The sequence below is a fragment of the Indicator indicator genome, chromosome 6 (assembly GCF_027791375.1).
Source record: "Indicator indicator isolate 239-I01 chromosome 6, UM_Iind_1.1, whole genome shotgun sequence".
Lineage (NCBI taxonomy): Eukaryota > Metazoa > Chordata > Aves > Piciformes > Indicatoridae > Indicator > Indicator indicator.
The window spans coordinates 10,857,755-10,871,862 of record NC_072015.1 but is presented as its reverse complement, the minus strand read 5'-3'; the positions used below and the strand labels follow the sequence as shown (position 1 = coordinate 10,871,862).

The 14,108-nt window shown below is 39.0% G+C and overlaps 1 protein-coding gene across 1 annotated transcript in view; it reads left to right on the top strand.

The window, feature by feature from the left end:
* KIF13A (kinesin family member 13A) overlaps positions 1-12,966 on the top strand; it is a 107,133-nt gene extending 94,167 nt beyond the window's left edge. The window contains exons 31-40 of the mRNA XM_054381844.1: positions 43-219; positions 1,515-1,607; positions 2,178-2,330; positions 2,736-2,813; positions 3,298-3,345; positions 3,790-3,895; positions 4,608-4,759; positions 5,312-5,416; positions 10,364-11,465; positions 12,581-12,966. Coding sequence (XP_054237819.1) covers positions 43-219; positions 1,515-1,607; positions 2,178-2,330; positions 2,736-2,813; positions 3,298-3,345; positions 3,790-3,895; positions 4,608-4,759; positions 5,312-5,416; positions 10,364-11,465; positions 12,581-12,864 — 2,298 coding nt within the window. The 3' untranslated portion in view covers positions 12,865-12,966. The remainder of the gene's footprint in view (positions 1-42; positions 220-1,514; positions 1,608-2,177; positions 2,331-2,735; positions 2,814-3,297; positions 3,346-3,789; positions 3,896-4,607; positions 4,760-5,311; positions 5,417-10,363; positions 11,466-12,580) is intronic.
* Positions 12,967-14,108: the final 1,142 nt, after the last annotated feature.

Genomic DNA, 14,108 nt, shown 5'->3' with positions numbered 1-14,108 from the left:
TTTGATTTCCTTTTCCTTTCTCCACATAATTTGTCTGCACAGGTTTCAGCCACTGCTGCTTGGGACTCTTCTGTCCATGATTCAGTGCACCTGAACAGGGTAACTCCTCAAAATGAGAGAATTTACTTAATAGTGAAGACTACTGTGCAGCTCAGCCACCCTGCTGCAATGGAGCTGGTATTACGCAAAAGGATTGCAGCCAATATTTACAACAAACAGGTAAGAACTTTAGATATTATCATATTATTAGTCTTGTTTCATATCCCTGATTTTATGAATGTGGTTTCTTAGCTTCTTGCTTCATTTTGAGAAAGTTGGGTCATTCCAACTCTTTTGAATGAAAAATAGGTTCTTAGAGGTTGCAGTGAAGCTGTGCACTTCTCATATATTCTTTTGAATTGTCCATTTTTCAACCTGATTTGGTTCAGTATAACGAACACTCCTGTTTAAAACAAACAAACAAACAAAAAATACCTTCTTATCTATACAGTTGGAAATGTTCTTTGATTCAGAGAAGTTTGCAGTAGCTTATCTAATACAAGTCACTGTAGCCACTCTGTTCCTGACAGCATCTTTTGGGCCTTCAGATGCTCAGTGTAAACAGAACAGATCTGCTAGATCTCTTTTTTTTTTTTTTTTTTTCCCCTGTTTGCTGCTCTCTCTCGATTACAAACTAGGCTAGTTTCCCACCACTACCCAAATCTGTACATTCTCTATCCCCTCACTTTAACATGATTGTTTTGAAGGAGGTGTTTTCTTTGGCCACAGGAGTGGTTGTTGTTCCTCTTGCTTTGCTGCTTTGTAGGTTTAGATAATGAGGTGCTCTCTGAAATTGTGTCCTTTCTGTTTCCCAGATGATTGAGAACAAGAGCGTATTTCAGAACTGATTCAGATTTTGCAGTGCATTTGGGGGGGGAGGAGCACAAAATAGTTTTTGTGCTACTAAGCAACTTGCCAAACAGCTGAATTCCATTTGTCACATTGCCCTCTGCTAGTTTCTTTTGTCTAAAATACCTTGTTAAATGAAAGTTGTTTAGAGTTAATGATGCAAAGGCTAACTAACCTGGCAACAGAACTTGGTAAGCATGTGATTACAGCAGTGAAAACTCTGGTTTACTATTTCAGTGATGCCTAGAAAGCAGAGTTAGGCTTTGTTTTTACAGCAGGTGTTTTCTACCTGCTTAACAGGTGGCTGAAAAAATGGGAAATTATATTACTTGTATAGTAGAGATTTACAGCTGCAGTTTCACTGTGACAAGTTAGTACAGGAGGATAGAACATCAGTGCGTAACAGGGAGGAAACTGTTACTTAACATAGTAGCTTTGTGTACTGAGCACAGGGCTGTAAAGAGTACTGAAAGGATTGTTAAAGCTAAAAAGGAACTTACTAAGTTATGGTCCTGAAAAATGTGCTGTTGTGGTAATATTAATTTTTACATTGCAAGCTCTTATTTCTTAGGATGTCATAAATAATCATTATCAAAACAATCATTAAAAATTATTTTTGTTTCTAGAGTTTCACCCAGAGCCTGAAAAGGAGAATATCCTTGAAAAATATATATTATGCCTGTGGAGTGACCTATGAAATTGTATCCAATATACCAAAGGTAAATTGTACTGTATTTCTCTGGTAAATTCACAGAAAGGAATGGAATGACGTACTGGAGTGGGTGATACTGATTGGGAAGTAAATGTCCTGCTCTGCTAAGAGGGGACAGCTTGCCAAGGTGTATATCCTTGAGTTCAGTGGCAAGATTCTGTTTATCTTTAAACTGTTGAAAACCATAGGGATTTTATTTTTTACAGCATTTAACTGAGCTCATGTAGTAGAGCTATTTTTGAGATCATATTAGTGCATGCAAAGAGATTTGGGAAGGCAGGTGCATTTACTTGCTTAGGAAGTTGCCATTAGTTAATCCTTATCATAGGCGATTTTCTAGAAGAACATTGATTACAGCAAATGGGCAAAGCTTCTCCCAGCATGACCTCTTAGTTCTGGATCATTTGTGTCTGTACTGAAAAGTCCTTTACTGATTATAATTAGAATTATTGACTGAATTAAGCATTATTGATTCAAATTAATTCCTGGATTGAGATGGTCTAAAGAAGTGAATTAATAGATTAAAAGCAAAAGACTTTAATTTTTATAAACTTTGGTGGTGTAACTTGTAATTTAGGCTACAGAAGAAATTGAGGACCGTGAGACCTTGGCACTGATGGCTGCAAGGAGTGAGAATGAAGGGACGTCTGATGGTGAAACCTACATTGAAAAATACACACGTGGTGTGCTGCAAGTGGAGAACATTTTGAGCCTTGAACGACTAAGACAGGCAAGGAAAAGGCAATTCTTGTACTTTTTGAACTGGATTGTAAGAATTCAAGTAGAGATGATTATCTTTTTAAAAATAATAAACGTTGTTTGCTTTAGTTTGGAAGTTCATAGAGAACATTGGAGGGATAAATATAAGACTACTTCTGTGAAACACACAATTTCCATAGCAGTGAGTCTAGTAACTATAGCTAGCAATGGTGTCGTACATGGAACTTTGAACAGGAAAAGACCAAAGAATGAATTTCACATACAAATTTTGGTGGTTGTATGTTCAAACTAAGGTTTGTAAATGCAAGCGACATCTGATGTTGTTAGCCACATTGAAAGAGGTTTCTGTCCTGCTTGACCGTTTCTCATGAGGAGACCATGTCATTGGTTTTAGTTTGTTATTTTCTTCACACAGGCAGTTACAGTCAAAGAGGCACTCTCCACCAAAGCGAGAAACATCCGCAGGAGCATCAGCACTCCAAATGTCCACAATGTAAGCTGTTTGTGTGCTGCTGTAATGGTTGCACAGTGACATAGTAACAATCATTCTAGGCTAGGACTAACCAACCTGTAGGAAAGTTGTCATGAACGAAAATGAGTCATTCAAAACTCCTTCCCATGACTGTCCATCCTAGGTAGGAGAAGTATCAGAGTTGACAGGGAAGTGGGAAGCCAAGTCAAAACTCTTTTCCTTCTGTAAGGATTCTCATTCTGGATGTAGAATCACCCTGATTCAGATTACTTTCACATCAAAGTCCCTTTAACTTTTTTCATAGTGTTAAGGGATAGTTTCCATTTTGTGTATATTTTGTGCATTCTTCTATCACTCACTCATACAGCACATACATATAAATAATCTTAACTGAAAAGAGATAAAAGAAAAGTTGTTAGGACTAAATGATCAGAGTGTTTCCTTGAGGCATTGTATTTTATAAATAAAAAGTAGACATTTTGTCATTCTGCCTGTTGTTCTGCAGGTATCCTATAGCCGGTTAGATCTTTCTGCCTGTGATGAAGATGATAAGGTATGTAAATGTGTCCCTTTCCTCATAAGGGAGGTGTTCCACTCCTTAATCATCTTTATGGCTCTGTGCTGGACTCTTTCAAGCAGTTCACTGTCCTTCTGGAACTGAGGGGCCCAGAATCCTTCTTGTCCTTCTCTGCTTGTCATATTAGAATTGTAGGAACTGCTATTTAAGAGGAGGAAGTTATAGCAAAACTCAATATGCTTCATTGAAAAGCTAATTAGCTTCTAAACAATCCCTTTGTGACAGAATATTGTCTTACGTCACTAACTTGACACACCTTCGGTTTTGGGATATTTTTGTGTTTGGTCTTGGGTTGTGTTGGATTTTTTGTTTGGTTGGTGTTTGTTGTTGTTGTTTTTTTAATTACATTTGAGTTTACCAATGGATTTTTTTTCCACGTTTGACTGTATCAACATGCGTATTTATGTTTTTGTTTCTTAGGGTTGGTCTGAAAGTCACCTAGATATATCTGGCTGTTCTTCCAGTTACCAAGATGTATCATGCTATGGTACTTTACCCAGGGACTCACCTCGAAAAAGCAAAGATGGCAGTGGTGAGACTTTAAAGTATATATATAGTGGCACTTCGTCATTGTCAGTGTTTTTTTCCCTGCAAAATGCATTATCCAGCTTCTTGCTTTAGCAGCAAAACATGATCTGGAAGTAGAGGAGAAAGAAATGCGTGAAGACATTTGTGGGAAATTGAAGGTAGCCAGAAAACCAAGAGGAGGGGAGAATAAGAAGCAGCTAAATGTGAATCAAAACAGTAGAAAGAAAAAAAATGCATAAAAAGGAGCCATTGTTATTTTATGACTCTGAAAATGAAGATTTTTTTTTTTTTGTTGAAGTGGGAAGGGTCCCTTTTTCAAGTTCTTCACATGATGTGGGTGTTTGCTCTGCCATGTCAGTGTGTCACAGGTGGCCTTTTTTAGGTCAAATTGTAACACTGTTTTTGATCAGGGTATTACAGATAGAGCTACTGCTGCAATTAAGTGAGACAGTTTATTGCTTCCTTGTCTATAATTTCCTCATTGATCATCCTGGTTGTGCAAGATTGCTGACAGCATTGCAGAGGGACATAATGTCTTTTTGAGCTCTGTTCTCTCATGCTCAGACAAGTGGCTGCATACCAAAATATTGACATTTTTCTGTAGCCAGCAACTTGCCAGATTCATGGCTTAACCTTCAGTTAGTTTGAATGATGCTCTTGCAGCTAAAATATGAAGGACTGAAATAGAATATTTTTGCTTTTTTACTTAGGTGTTGTAGCAGAGAATTCCCATGCTTTAATGGCCAGCCCTTTTAAAGCATTTTCTCCTCAGCCACCAAAGTTTTTCAAGCCCTTAATGCCAGTGAAAGAGGAACATAAAAGGAAGACCCCGCTTGAAAGCAGACCTCTGCTTAGTCAAGAGGTAATCTTTGAAAACCACCTGTTTGTTTGGTTGGGTTTTTTTAAAGGAAATTGAGTGATTTTTCTGCACTTGGCAAATAGTTTGCATTATGCATCTGTTGCAGTAGAACTTTGTCATTCTCTGGTAAATTTAATCATGCTTCTGTTTAAATGTGGTGGTGTTCTGGTCTGTGTTTTTTACCCAAAACACTGAGGGTTTTTTCACTTCCTGGTTAAGTATTCTCCTTCATGGGGTGCAAAAGGAACAGTGGTTTGTGGGGGGTTGGTTTGTTTGTTTGTTTGTTTTCCGTGAGAAGTTGGTGTGTTTTTTCAAACAGTTCTGGGAAACAATGTTCTAGGGTGGTTATAATTCTGACTTTTATTCCTCAGCCTAAAACTCTGATGGGATGAGAGCATGAGTTTTAATACCTATTAACTTGAATTTTGATGTGTATGTGCACAGCATGTATGTTTTGCTTTCGTCGTGTCTTAATGGCTTTCTAACTTGCACACATTTAGTGCCGTCGTCAGAATTGTGGTTTGTGTGATGTGTTGTGTGTCTTAACCTTTGCAGAGCATGCCTTCATCTCAGGTGCATGGCGCTGGCAGTGTGGTGCCTCCAGGAAGTCATGCCAGCAGCATGCCTGTAGAAAGCAATAGCATACATGAGGAAAAGATTGTAAGTTCTGTACCAGTTTCTGTTACAAGGCCTGGTGGTGGGCTTAGGGCCATTTGATGGTGGGCTTAAGGCACTGATGTTCCTGCAGCAGAAAAAAAAGTGTAATGTGGGTGTAATCACTTGTGATTGTTTGTAACTAATGCTTATAATGTACAGTTGCTTGCTTGGCTTGCAAATGCAATCTGTTGCATGGGAACTAACTCAGTTGGGCTTTTGCATTTATTTTTGTTTTGTCTTTTGTATTTCTGGTTGGTTTTCTTTTATATTTATATGTGATTTGTGATTTGTCTTGTGGGGTGGGCATGAGAGGCACAAATGCTGAAGTAAAGGGTGGCTTAGTGAACTGTTTTGTTGTCACTCTAATGTACCTTGTGTGTTACCCAGATTTTGTGACTATACCCCAGAGTAAATGGAATGATCCCCTTTGGTGTAAGTAACCATGCATTTAGGTGTGGGTACACTATAAAAAGCTTCTCATTGCCTGGTCTGGAAGTAATATGACTAAAATAAGATTGCTGCTCTGAATTAACCTGCAGCCTGCCTTCATCATAATTCAAGTGGTGAATTGAGGTGGAGGGCTTTTATTTTAATCTTCACTTGCCAAATCCTTTTCTCACTGCTGCTTCAACAAAAGGTGTATCATCATTTCTGCTGTATGGTGGACTCAGTTTTTGGGCTGTTGAACAAGGCTGTAAATAACTTGCTTTAATCAGAACTTTAGATTTAAAACTTAGAACCTTCCTATTAGTTCCCGTAAGTAATTTAGGCCTCTTTTACCACAGAGTGCTACTGATGTTTTCTTCCCATTCAGCAATTATTTCCATTCCTACCATATAGCCAAGGTATTAAAAAATCTATTCTGGGGATTTAATGCTATTCTGTAGGTTGTTATACCAAAGTATCCTGAGTGTTCTGGTGTATGTATTTGAAGCTTAGCTGCTGGTTTTGGGTAGCAGCTGTTTTACTCTCAATCATGTTAATTTTCCATAGGGTAGCTGACATGTTGACTCACGCTGAGTCACTGATGTAAATAGCATGAAGGTATTCAAAAGGCAAAATCTTCTAGTGGGTTGAAAAACATCCCTTGGAAAAAAAAAATCATTGCACAATTTTTCCTAGCAACTTAAGGGCAGTTTTAATCCCTTGAGTGAAAATGAAGTCCCACCCCATGCATGCCCTGAATTAACCTCAGCATTTGCCTGTGCTGTTTTCCAAAGATAAGCAGAAGCATTCAGAGCTGGAAAAGGGCGATGTCCTGCACCACGCTTTTCCAAATAGAATGGAGCTAATTAACTGAACACCATAAACCTGCTGTAGCCAACAGCACCCTGGAAAGAGCCCTTCTTTCAATTCTCAGCTGCTTGCACTAACTTCTCCCATGCATCAACCTTTTTGTTTGGTTGCATAGTAAGTCAGATCAAGGGAATTGATCCATCCAGGTGATGGCTAGACTACCACAGAGTGACATTTCTTAGAATGATGGGATCATTAAGGTTGAATAAGACCTCCATGATCATCAGGTCCAACCATTAACCTAACGCTGTCAGGTCCACCACTAAACCACATCCTTAAATGCCATATCCGCATGGGTTTCAAACACTTCCAGGGACAGTGATTCCACCACTTCTGTGGGCAGCCTGGGGAGGAGGTTGAGAAGGTTACTTTGCATAGCTCTTCCAGCTTATGGTATCATGTTTATCAAATGGTGGCTTCTGGCATTTTTTCTCACATTAGGGAGAAAGCCTTTGAGCTACAGACTTCCCAGACTACCTCACATTCTTCAGAGCTGGCCCGAGCCTGTATGTTAACTAGACTGTAGTGTAAGTTTCACACATTTGAATGAAAGCTGCTGTCAGAACAAGCTCAGGGATTATACCAGAACAGCATTACACCTCCACATGAAAATTCAGCTGTCTCCTCCTCTCTGTCTGATTTGTAGTGAAGTTCTCACATTATTAATCAATGCTATGAATGATTGCTCTAAGATACAGAGTCTCACACTCCTAATTAATCACTGGATGATTGGTGCCGCTTCAGGTGTGATGCTCACTTGTATCTTACAGCATGTAAAAGAAGCTGTAGAAATAAAGTGAGTAAACATACAGGAAGCTGGTAATTGTAACTAGATGAATGCTCTGCATCTAAGTAGGCATAAAAATGATGTTTGGATTTTTTTCTCATGCTTCTCTGAGATCTGTACTTACCTTTTCTTGAATATTCCAAACATATCTATCAAAGGAAGACCGGGGAAAAAAGACAGCTGAAACATTTTCATTCAATTGGCCGGGAATAGAGCATTTGACATAAAATTTCAGACTGTACTTCCACATGCTCTCCACAACACCTGAGTACAGTGGATACATTAAAGTCAAATGCACTGTTTTCATATTGAGCATACTTGAACACTACCTATAATGACATGTCTTAGAGGCATCTGGCTTAAAAGTCCTCCTAGTGTGCAATGAAAATTGAAGCACTGCTGATGGAACCACTAAGTACTACTGATCTTTAAATTAGCAAAATGGGAAATAGCATTTTTGAAGTTACTTGAGAGATGTAACTTAGGGATCTGAAAGCTCGGGTACTTTTAACCTTTAATTACACAGTATGTTTGTTACAAAGCAGTTGTAGGGAAGGTGCTCTGTGTTCTTGCTTACTTTGCTTCTGTTCTTGATGTATAGTCTTCTCTATTCTTGCTGACACATTCTCACTGTTACCAGTTCTTAAATCTGTTTTTCATTATAGTCTTTCTGTTACTTCCCAAGGAAGTGGCAACAGTTTCTTTACCAATTTTTCAAGGATTTTATCTTTATTTCTACCAGTAGCCTGAGCAGTACAAGGTCATTTCCATCTTTTTCCCTCATATCTTATGTCCACAGGAATTTGAAGAACCCTGAAATTGCTTTGTTCTGGCATTTCCCAGTTGGGAAGCTCAATAGGAGTTTCAAAAGGGAATTATTCCTTGTCCCTGGAAGGGGCACCTTTTGTCTCTCACAAGGCGGTGTCTTGTCACCTATCTGCAGTGTTCTTCACAGTCCATGTTCTTAATAGTAAGACTGTTTCCCCGTAGTTTAGCTTTTGTGTCTATCATGATAGATAACCCTGAAACAATGCACTACTGGCAGTGTGGTTACTTGCTTGGCTTTTCACCAATGTCTGTGTGTCACCAGAGCCATTTTTCACTGATGCTACCTCTTATCCCATTTGATTTTGAACAGGGGCCCTGTGTGCCACATTTTTTTTTGTTTCTTTTTTTTTTTTCCCTGTCAAATGAGGAATCTTGCAGGATTTGAAGGAGAAACATGCCTTTTGGTTTCACGTTTAGGTAGTATCCACTAGAAATCCTTCATTAAACGTTTATTGGTTTGGAGTTCATGTCATATCCTCAAATCACCGTATTTTATAAACAATCAAGCTTGTAGTGTTTTCAGAACAACAAACTACAAGGTCCTGCTAAGAAGTATAAGTAATATACTTATTATACTTATTATACTTAACCTGCTAACTGAGTATAAGTAATAAGGGCAAAAGGGAAGAAGTAAGGAGGATAATTGAGAAAAGTCCCTCAGAGACATGCAAACATATACTCCAAAATGCAAGAAGATGCTTTGATTAACGCTTTAGTGCTCAGAAGGTTATTCATAGCCTCAGTAAAGTGGGTATGGATTTTGCCTTTCACAGGGACTGCTGGCACATTTCAGATTGAAAGAACAAGTTCTTTAATAATCTAAATCATCTCAACAGTCTTACGTGACATTTCATAACACTGTCACTCCTCTGCAGAGAAATAATTTCAAAATAAAGCCTTCTTCCAACTTTCATATGAAAAAAACTCTGAAGCAGAGCTGTGAAGATTAGTAAGCAAAGGATTCCATGGCTTTGCTTCAGCAAATATTAACAATCTGGAATTTGGTTGGATTTGTCAGATATTCTTAGACAAATAGAGATGTCTTCTTCAGATACTGATTGCACTGCTAACAAAAAAATTAATATTGGAAATTTTGGTTCAGCTTAAGTACTTCATCAGTTATCATTTTTCTGGATGTTATCCTTTCTAGTTGGGATTTGCTGTAAAAGAACCATTCTTTTCATATGCTTAAAAAACATCCATTCAGGGTCCTGCCTGCAGTATTGCACATTGTGAGAGGAGCACAGACATGCTGCTGATGTTTTCTCAGATGCATCTTGATAGGCAGAAGCCCTCAGTTTCAGCTGGGCTCTGTGAGAACCACTTTTGTGGGCTGGTCACAGTGCAATCACCACTTTTCATCAAAGGGGAATTCAGGGAGCTATCTCCAAAGTCTGCCAGGTTACTTCCCTCCAAATACACTTGTGTCTACACAAATGCTTTCTTGAAGACTGTGCAATCCTTTTCTCTTACTGTCAAATATGGTGAAGGTTTTTAGGTGTGATAGCTAAGGGTAACCAAAATTATTCAGCCTTACTGGTATCAGATTGATAGAAAATCCCATTGTGCAAGGTAGTTTTTAATAATCAGTAGTTAAGTAATCAGTATTGCACTGGAGACTTTGCAAGACCTCTTCCATTTATATTTGTCTTGTCAAGTGGTCAGTTAGCTTTATGGAATACTCTCAAAAGGTTTAATTAGTCTAGATCATGGGGGGAAAATGTAATACATGGCTTTAAAAATAAGAAAATATGTACAGTACAGCTTTTTCACTTTGTGAGCTTTTCTTATGTCAAACTTCTTTTTTTTTTCTGAACAGTTTAGAATTTCTTCTATTTTCTGAAAATAGAACAGCTCAGTGTAGTCAGGATATGTTCCCAGCAGCTCTTTCCAGTTACCTTCCATTCTTCAATTAAAGAGTATTCAAAGTATCTATTTCTCCACCTTCAGAAAGAAAAAAATCAAGGAAGGTCTATTTATTTTGAAAACTTTACTCTCTTAGGTTCCTAATCCCACACAACTCTGTTTTTCTCTTGCAGGACTCTGAGGAGGAAGACAATGAGTTGGAGGCCATCAATAAGAAGCTGATAAGTCCACAAAGTTTTCAAAATTTCCGGCCGTATGTACCAGAGGAGTTTGCTGACTTCAGTGTTTACAATGCTAGCCTGGAGAACAGGGAGTGGTTTTCTCCTAAATCAGACTTCATGAGTTCACGTGTTCTTGAGAAAGAGGTATCCCGCAGCCCTACCACTAGCAGTATTACTAGTGGCTACTTTTCCCACAGTGCCTCTAATGCTACCCTGTCTGACATGCTTGTTCCCTGTAGTGATAGCACAGACCAGCTAGCCAGTCACATGAAGGAGATGGACTCTAACGATCCCCCAGGATCATCAGTTGCACATGATGCAAGATCTTTGAACAAGGAATGTCGAGAGGCAGAAAAGGAGTTAGCGAGAGAAAAGTCATCTGTGTTACCACTGAAAGTAAACAGTGCCTTAGTGGAACAAGTACCACTGTCTCTTGATGCCACTGACAGAGACTCTCAGCAGTTACTCAGAGCTGCATCAGTTTCAGCTTTAAGTTCCTCAGGTGGCAAAAATACTTGTCAGACAATTGAGTTTTCAGTGCGTGAAGCAACAGTTGAGCACGTGACGGACATTCTGGAAGATCACTCCTTTACGGAGTTCATGGGCGTCGAAGATGGAAAGGACTTTGACCATTCAACAGTTCCACAGTCATGTTCCCTTGTGTCCTCTAATGGATTGAGGTCCTTGGAGTTACCCCAAAGCACTGACAAAGAGCAAAGCCTGCGTGTGGGCCAGCTGGGGTCTGCAGAAGCAGCAGGCAACCGACTTGCAGATGCTGTGGAAAGCCCTTTGCGTTCTATATCGGTAAAAGAGACTTCAGACCATGAGACTTACCCTGATGCTTCCATAGATGATATTTTTGGGAAGGACCACTTGGATGGTTCTGATTGTGAAGAAGGTGCTTCTGCAGATCAAGCTTATGTTTTGCCTAGCTGGGTGGCAGTGGGTGAACAAGTCTGTGTTGGAAGTAATAAGATGGGCACAGTGAGATATATTGGAACGGTGGATTTTTCTGCTGGAATCTGGGTTGGAGTTGAACTGAACGTTCAGATGGGTAAGAAGACTAAATATGGTCTACGTTCTGTATGCAGTTAGTGTTTTTGTTTTGTTTTGTTTTGTTTTGTTTTTTTTAAAGCTAAGCCACAATCTGCTGTCCACTCTTGGGAAATACTTCTAGTTTCATACAGGCTTAGAATCTGATACATGCAGTTCCAACCTTACTGTTTGTAGGGATACTTTATGCAGAATCATGCTTTTGCATGTTGTGGTAGTTCCCATTAGTACTCCTCTCTTTTTCTAAATATGAAAAATAAGTAGAGCCTAAAATTGGCAGACTTCTTAAAAACTCAGCATGCACGTTCATGGTCACTAGTCACAGCGGACACTACTTGTCAAATAGATTTGCTGTCTGTAGCTTTCAGATACAACTTTATTATTTTTCCACTTGGGAAAGCTTAATTACAATGTGCAGGTTTTCGTAGAATAGAATCATGGGGTGGTTTGGGTTGGAAGGGACCTTTGAAAGTCATCTAGTCCAACCTGTATACAGTGAGCAGGAGCATCTTCAACTAGAGGAGGTTTCCTAGAGCCCCGTCCAACCTGACCTGGAATGTTTCTAGGGATGGGAGCTTCTATTACCTCTCTGGGCAACCTGTGCCAGTGTTCACCACCCTCATTGTAAAAATATTCTTCCTTGTATCTAGTCTAAATCTCCCCTCTTAGTTTAAAACCATCACCCCCTTGTCCTGTTGCTAAAAAATCTGTCCCTTATCTTTCTTGCAGGCCCCTGTTAAGTACTGATAGGCCACAATAAGGTCCCTCCTGGACCCTTTTCTCCAGGCTGAACAATCGCCAACTCTCTCGTTCTTTACCTTCAGTTTGAAGGAGTCAGAAAGTCAATGCATGCTGCAATTGTTAAGAGACTCCTACTGAAATGCTTCAGATCTTTAAAAAGATGATGTTTTTAGTAGTTTTCTAGTATCAGTGTTAATATCTATTATTTTCTCTGGCACCTGAGTTTTAAGCTTTGTAAGCAGTTGGTTTTGAGAATGATTTAATTTGTGAAATGGACAAACATTTGAGTTTTTAACATTTTCATACTTCAAGACTACAATTGTATGGCTAATGAAAGTACTGACAACTAATACTGTGCCTGTGTTTTCATTGAAGGGAAGCATGATGGAACTGTAAAAGGCAAAGAGTACTTCCACTGCAAACCACGCCACGGTGTCTTTGTTCGTCCTGGGCACCTCAGCAAAGCATCAGCTTCCGCGAGGAGTTGGAGTAGCACTTCACGGTCTCAGGCATCTTATTCCACTTCAGAGAAACGAAAAAATTCCATGCTTCAAGGCTCATCACCTTCTCCTTCAACAGAAGTCCTCTGTCATTCAGCAGATGCAGCAGCTTCTGCTTTTTCTAGGAAACAGGAAAACAGGAAATCTTGGATTAACTAAACTGCAGTATTTTTGCACTTACTACACGCATCACTGTGTAGACACCTTTATGGATTTTGGAAGCTATTGTACATTTTAATCTGTCCATATGGAATGTGTATTCTCTAGAGTCCTCGACTTAATACTCTAATTTTTTTTATAAATAATATATATATTATATATATATATATGAATGTGTATCTATAGTATGTCTGCCAGTAGGCAGACATGGCTGCACACTAAAATACAGTTAAAGCTGATCTGTAGATAGCTGAGGTACTGGACTATTTGTTACACAACAACTCGGGAGATATATTTTAAACAACAAAAAATATTTTATTGTGGGGAAAAACCAGGATGTAAATCCATATTTGGGGGGGGGGGGGGGGATCTACAGTTTGCTGTTCTTAATTACCAAAGAACTTGTTTTAGACTGACAAATTTGCTGTTTCTATCTTTCTATTGTAAATGTTTTAACTGATGACTTGGTGCCACATTTCTTCTAGCCACTGGGCACCGTGCAGCCTTATGTTCTGTGTTTAAGCACACTGAAATATCCAACTGCTTCATATTTTTTGTCTTCCTAGAGGCCTGCCACTGTGCTGACTTGGCATTGAATGGAAATGATTGACAATGCCTGAAGCTATACATCTGGCATTTCGTATTTTAGCATAAGCCAGCCAGGCAGTTTGACTGCAGAAACAGTGTTACTGCAAGGGGTGAGAGGGCAACTTTTGAGGGGTGAGAGGGGTTGGGGTTTTTTAAGTGTAGGGGGGAAATGGAGAAACAAAGAAGCAGTAAATGGATCATGACTGCAAACTTTGCACTTGTTACTTGCTGGTTATTATTAAGGTGAAATAGAACCTGGTAAAGGAATTTTAATCTGTAAAGTTTATTTTAATAATGGGAATGATGGAGGGATTTATGTCTGGTGCTCATGAATTCCTACGAAGGTTGTTCCACGTGTAGATACTGTAGATGTCTGTACAAGTGTTCTGGATATTTGTAAAGTAACATGGTTAAAAAAGAGTGAAGTGAATGGCCTGCTGTATCTGTTCTTTGTTTCTTAGCAAGTGAGTGAGTGAGATACCTGGGACCTTACTGAAAAGCTGCTGTTCTTTCTTTGATTGTTGTGTACAGTAAGCAGACTTTCATATTTTAAAATTTACTGTAAAGAATTGTAATTTATATACTGCCATACTGTATTTAATTGGTACAGACCTATTGTGTGTTAGAATACAGACTGTTTACTTGGGATTTAAAAA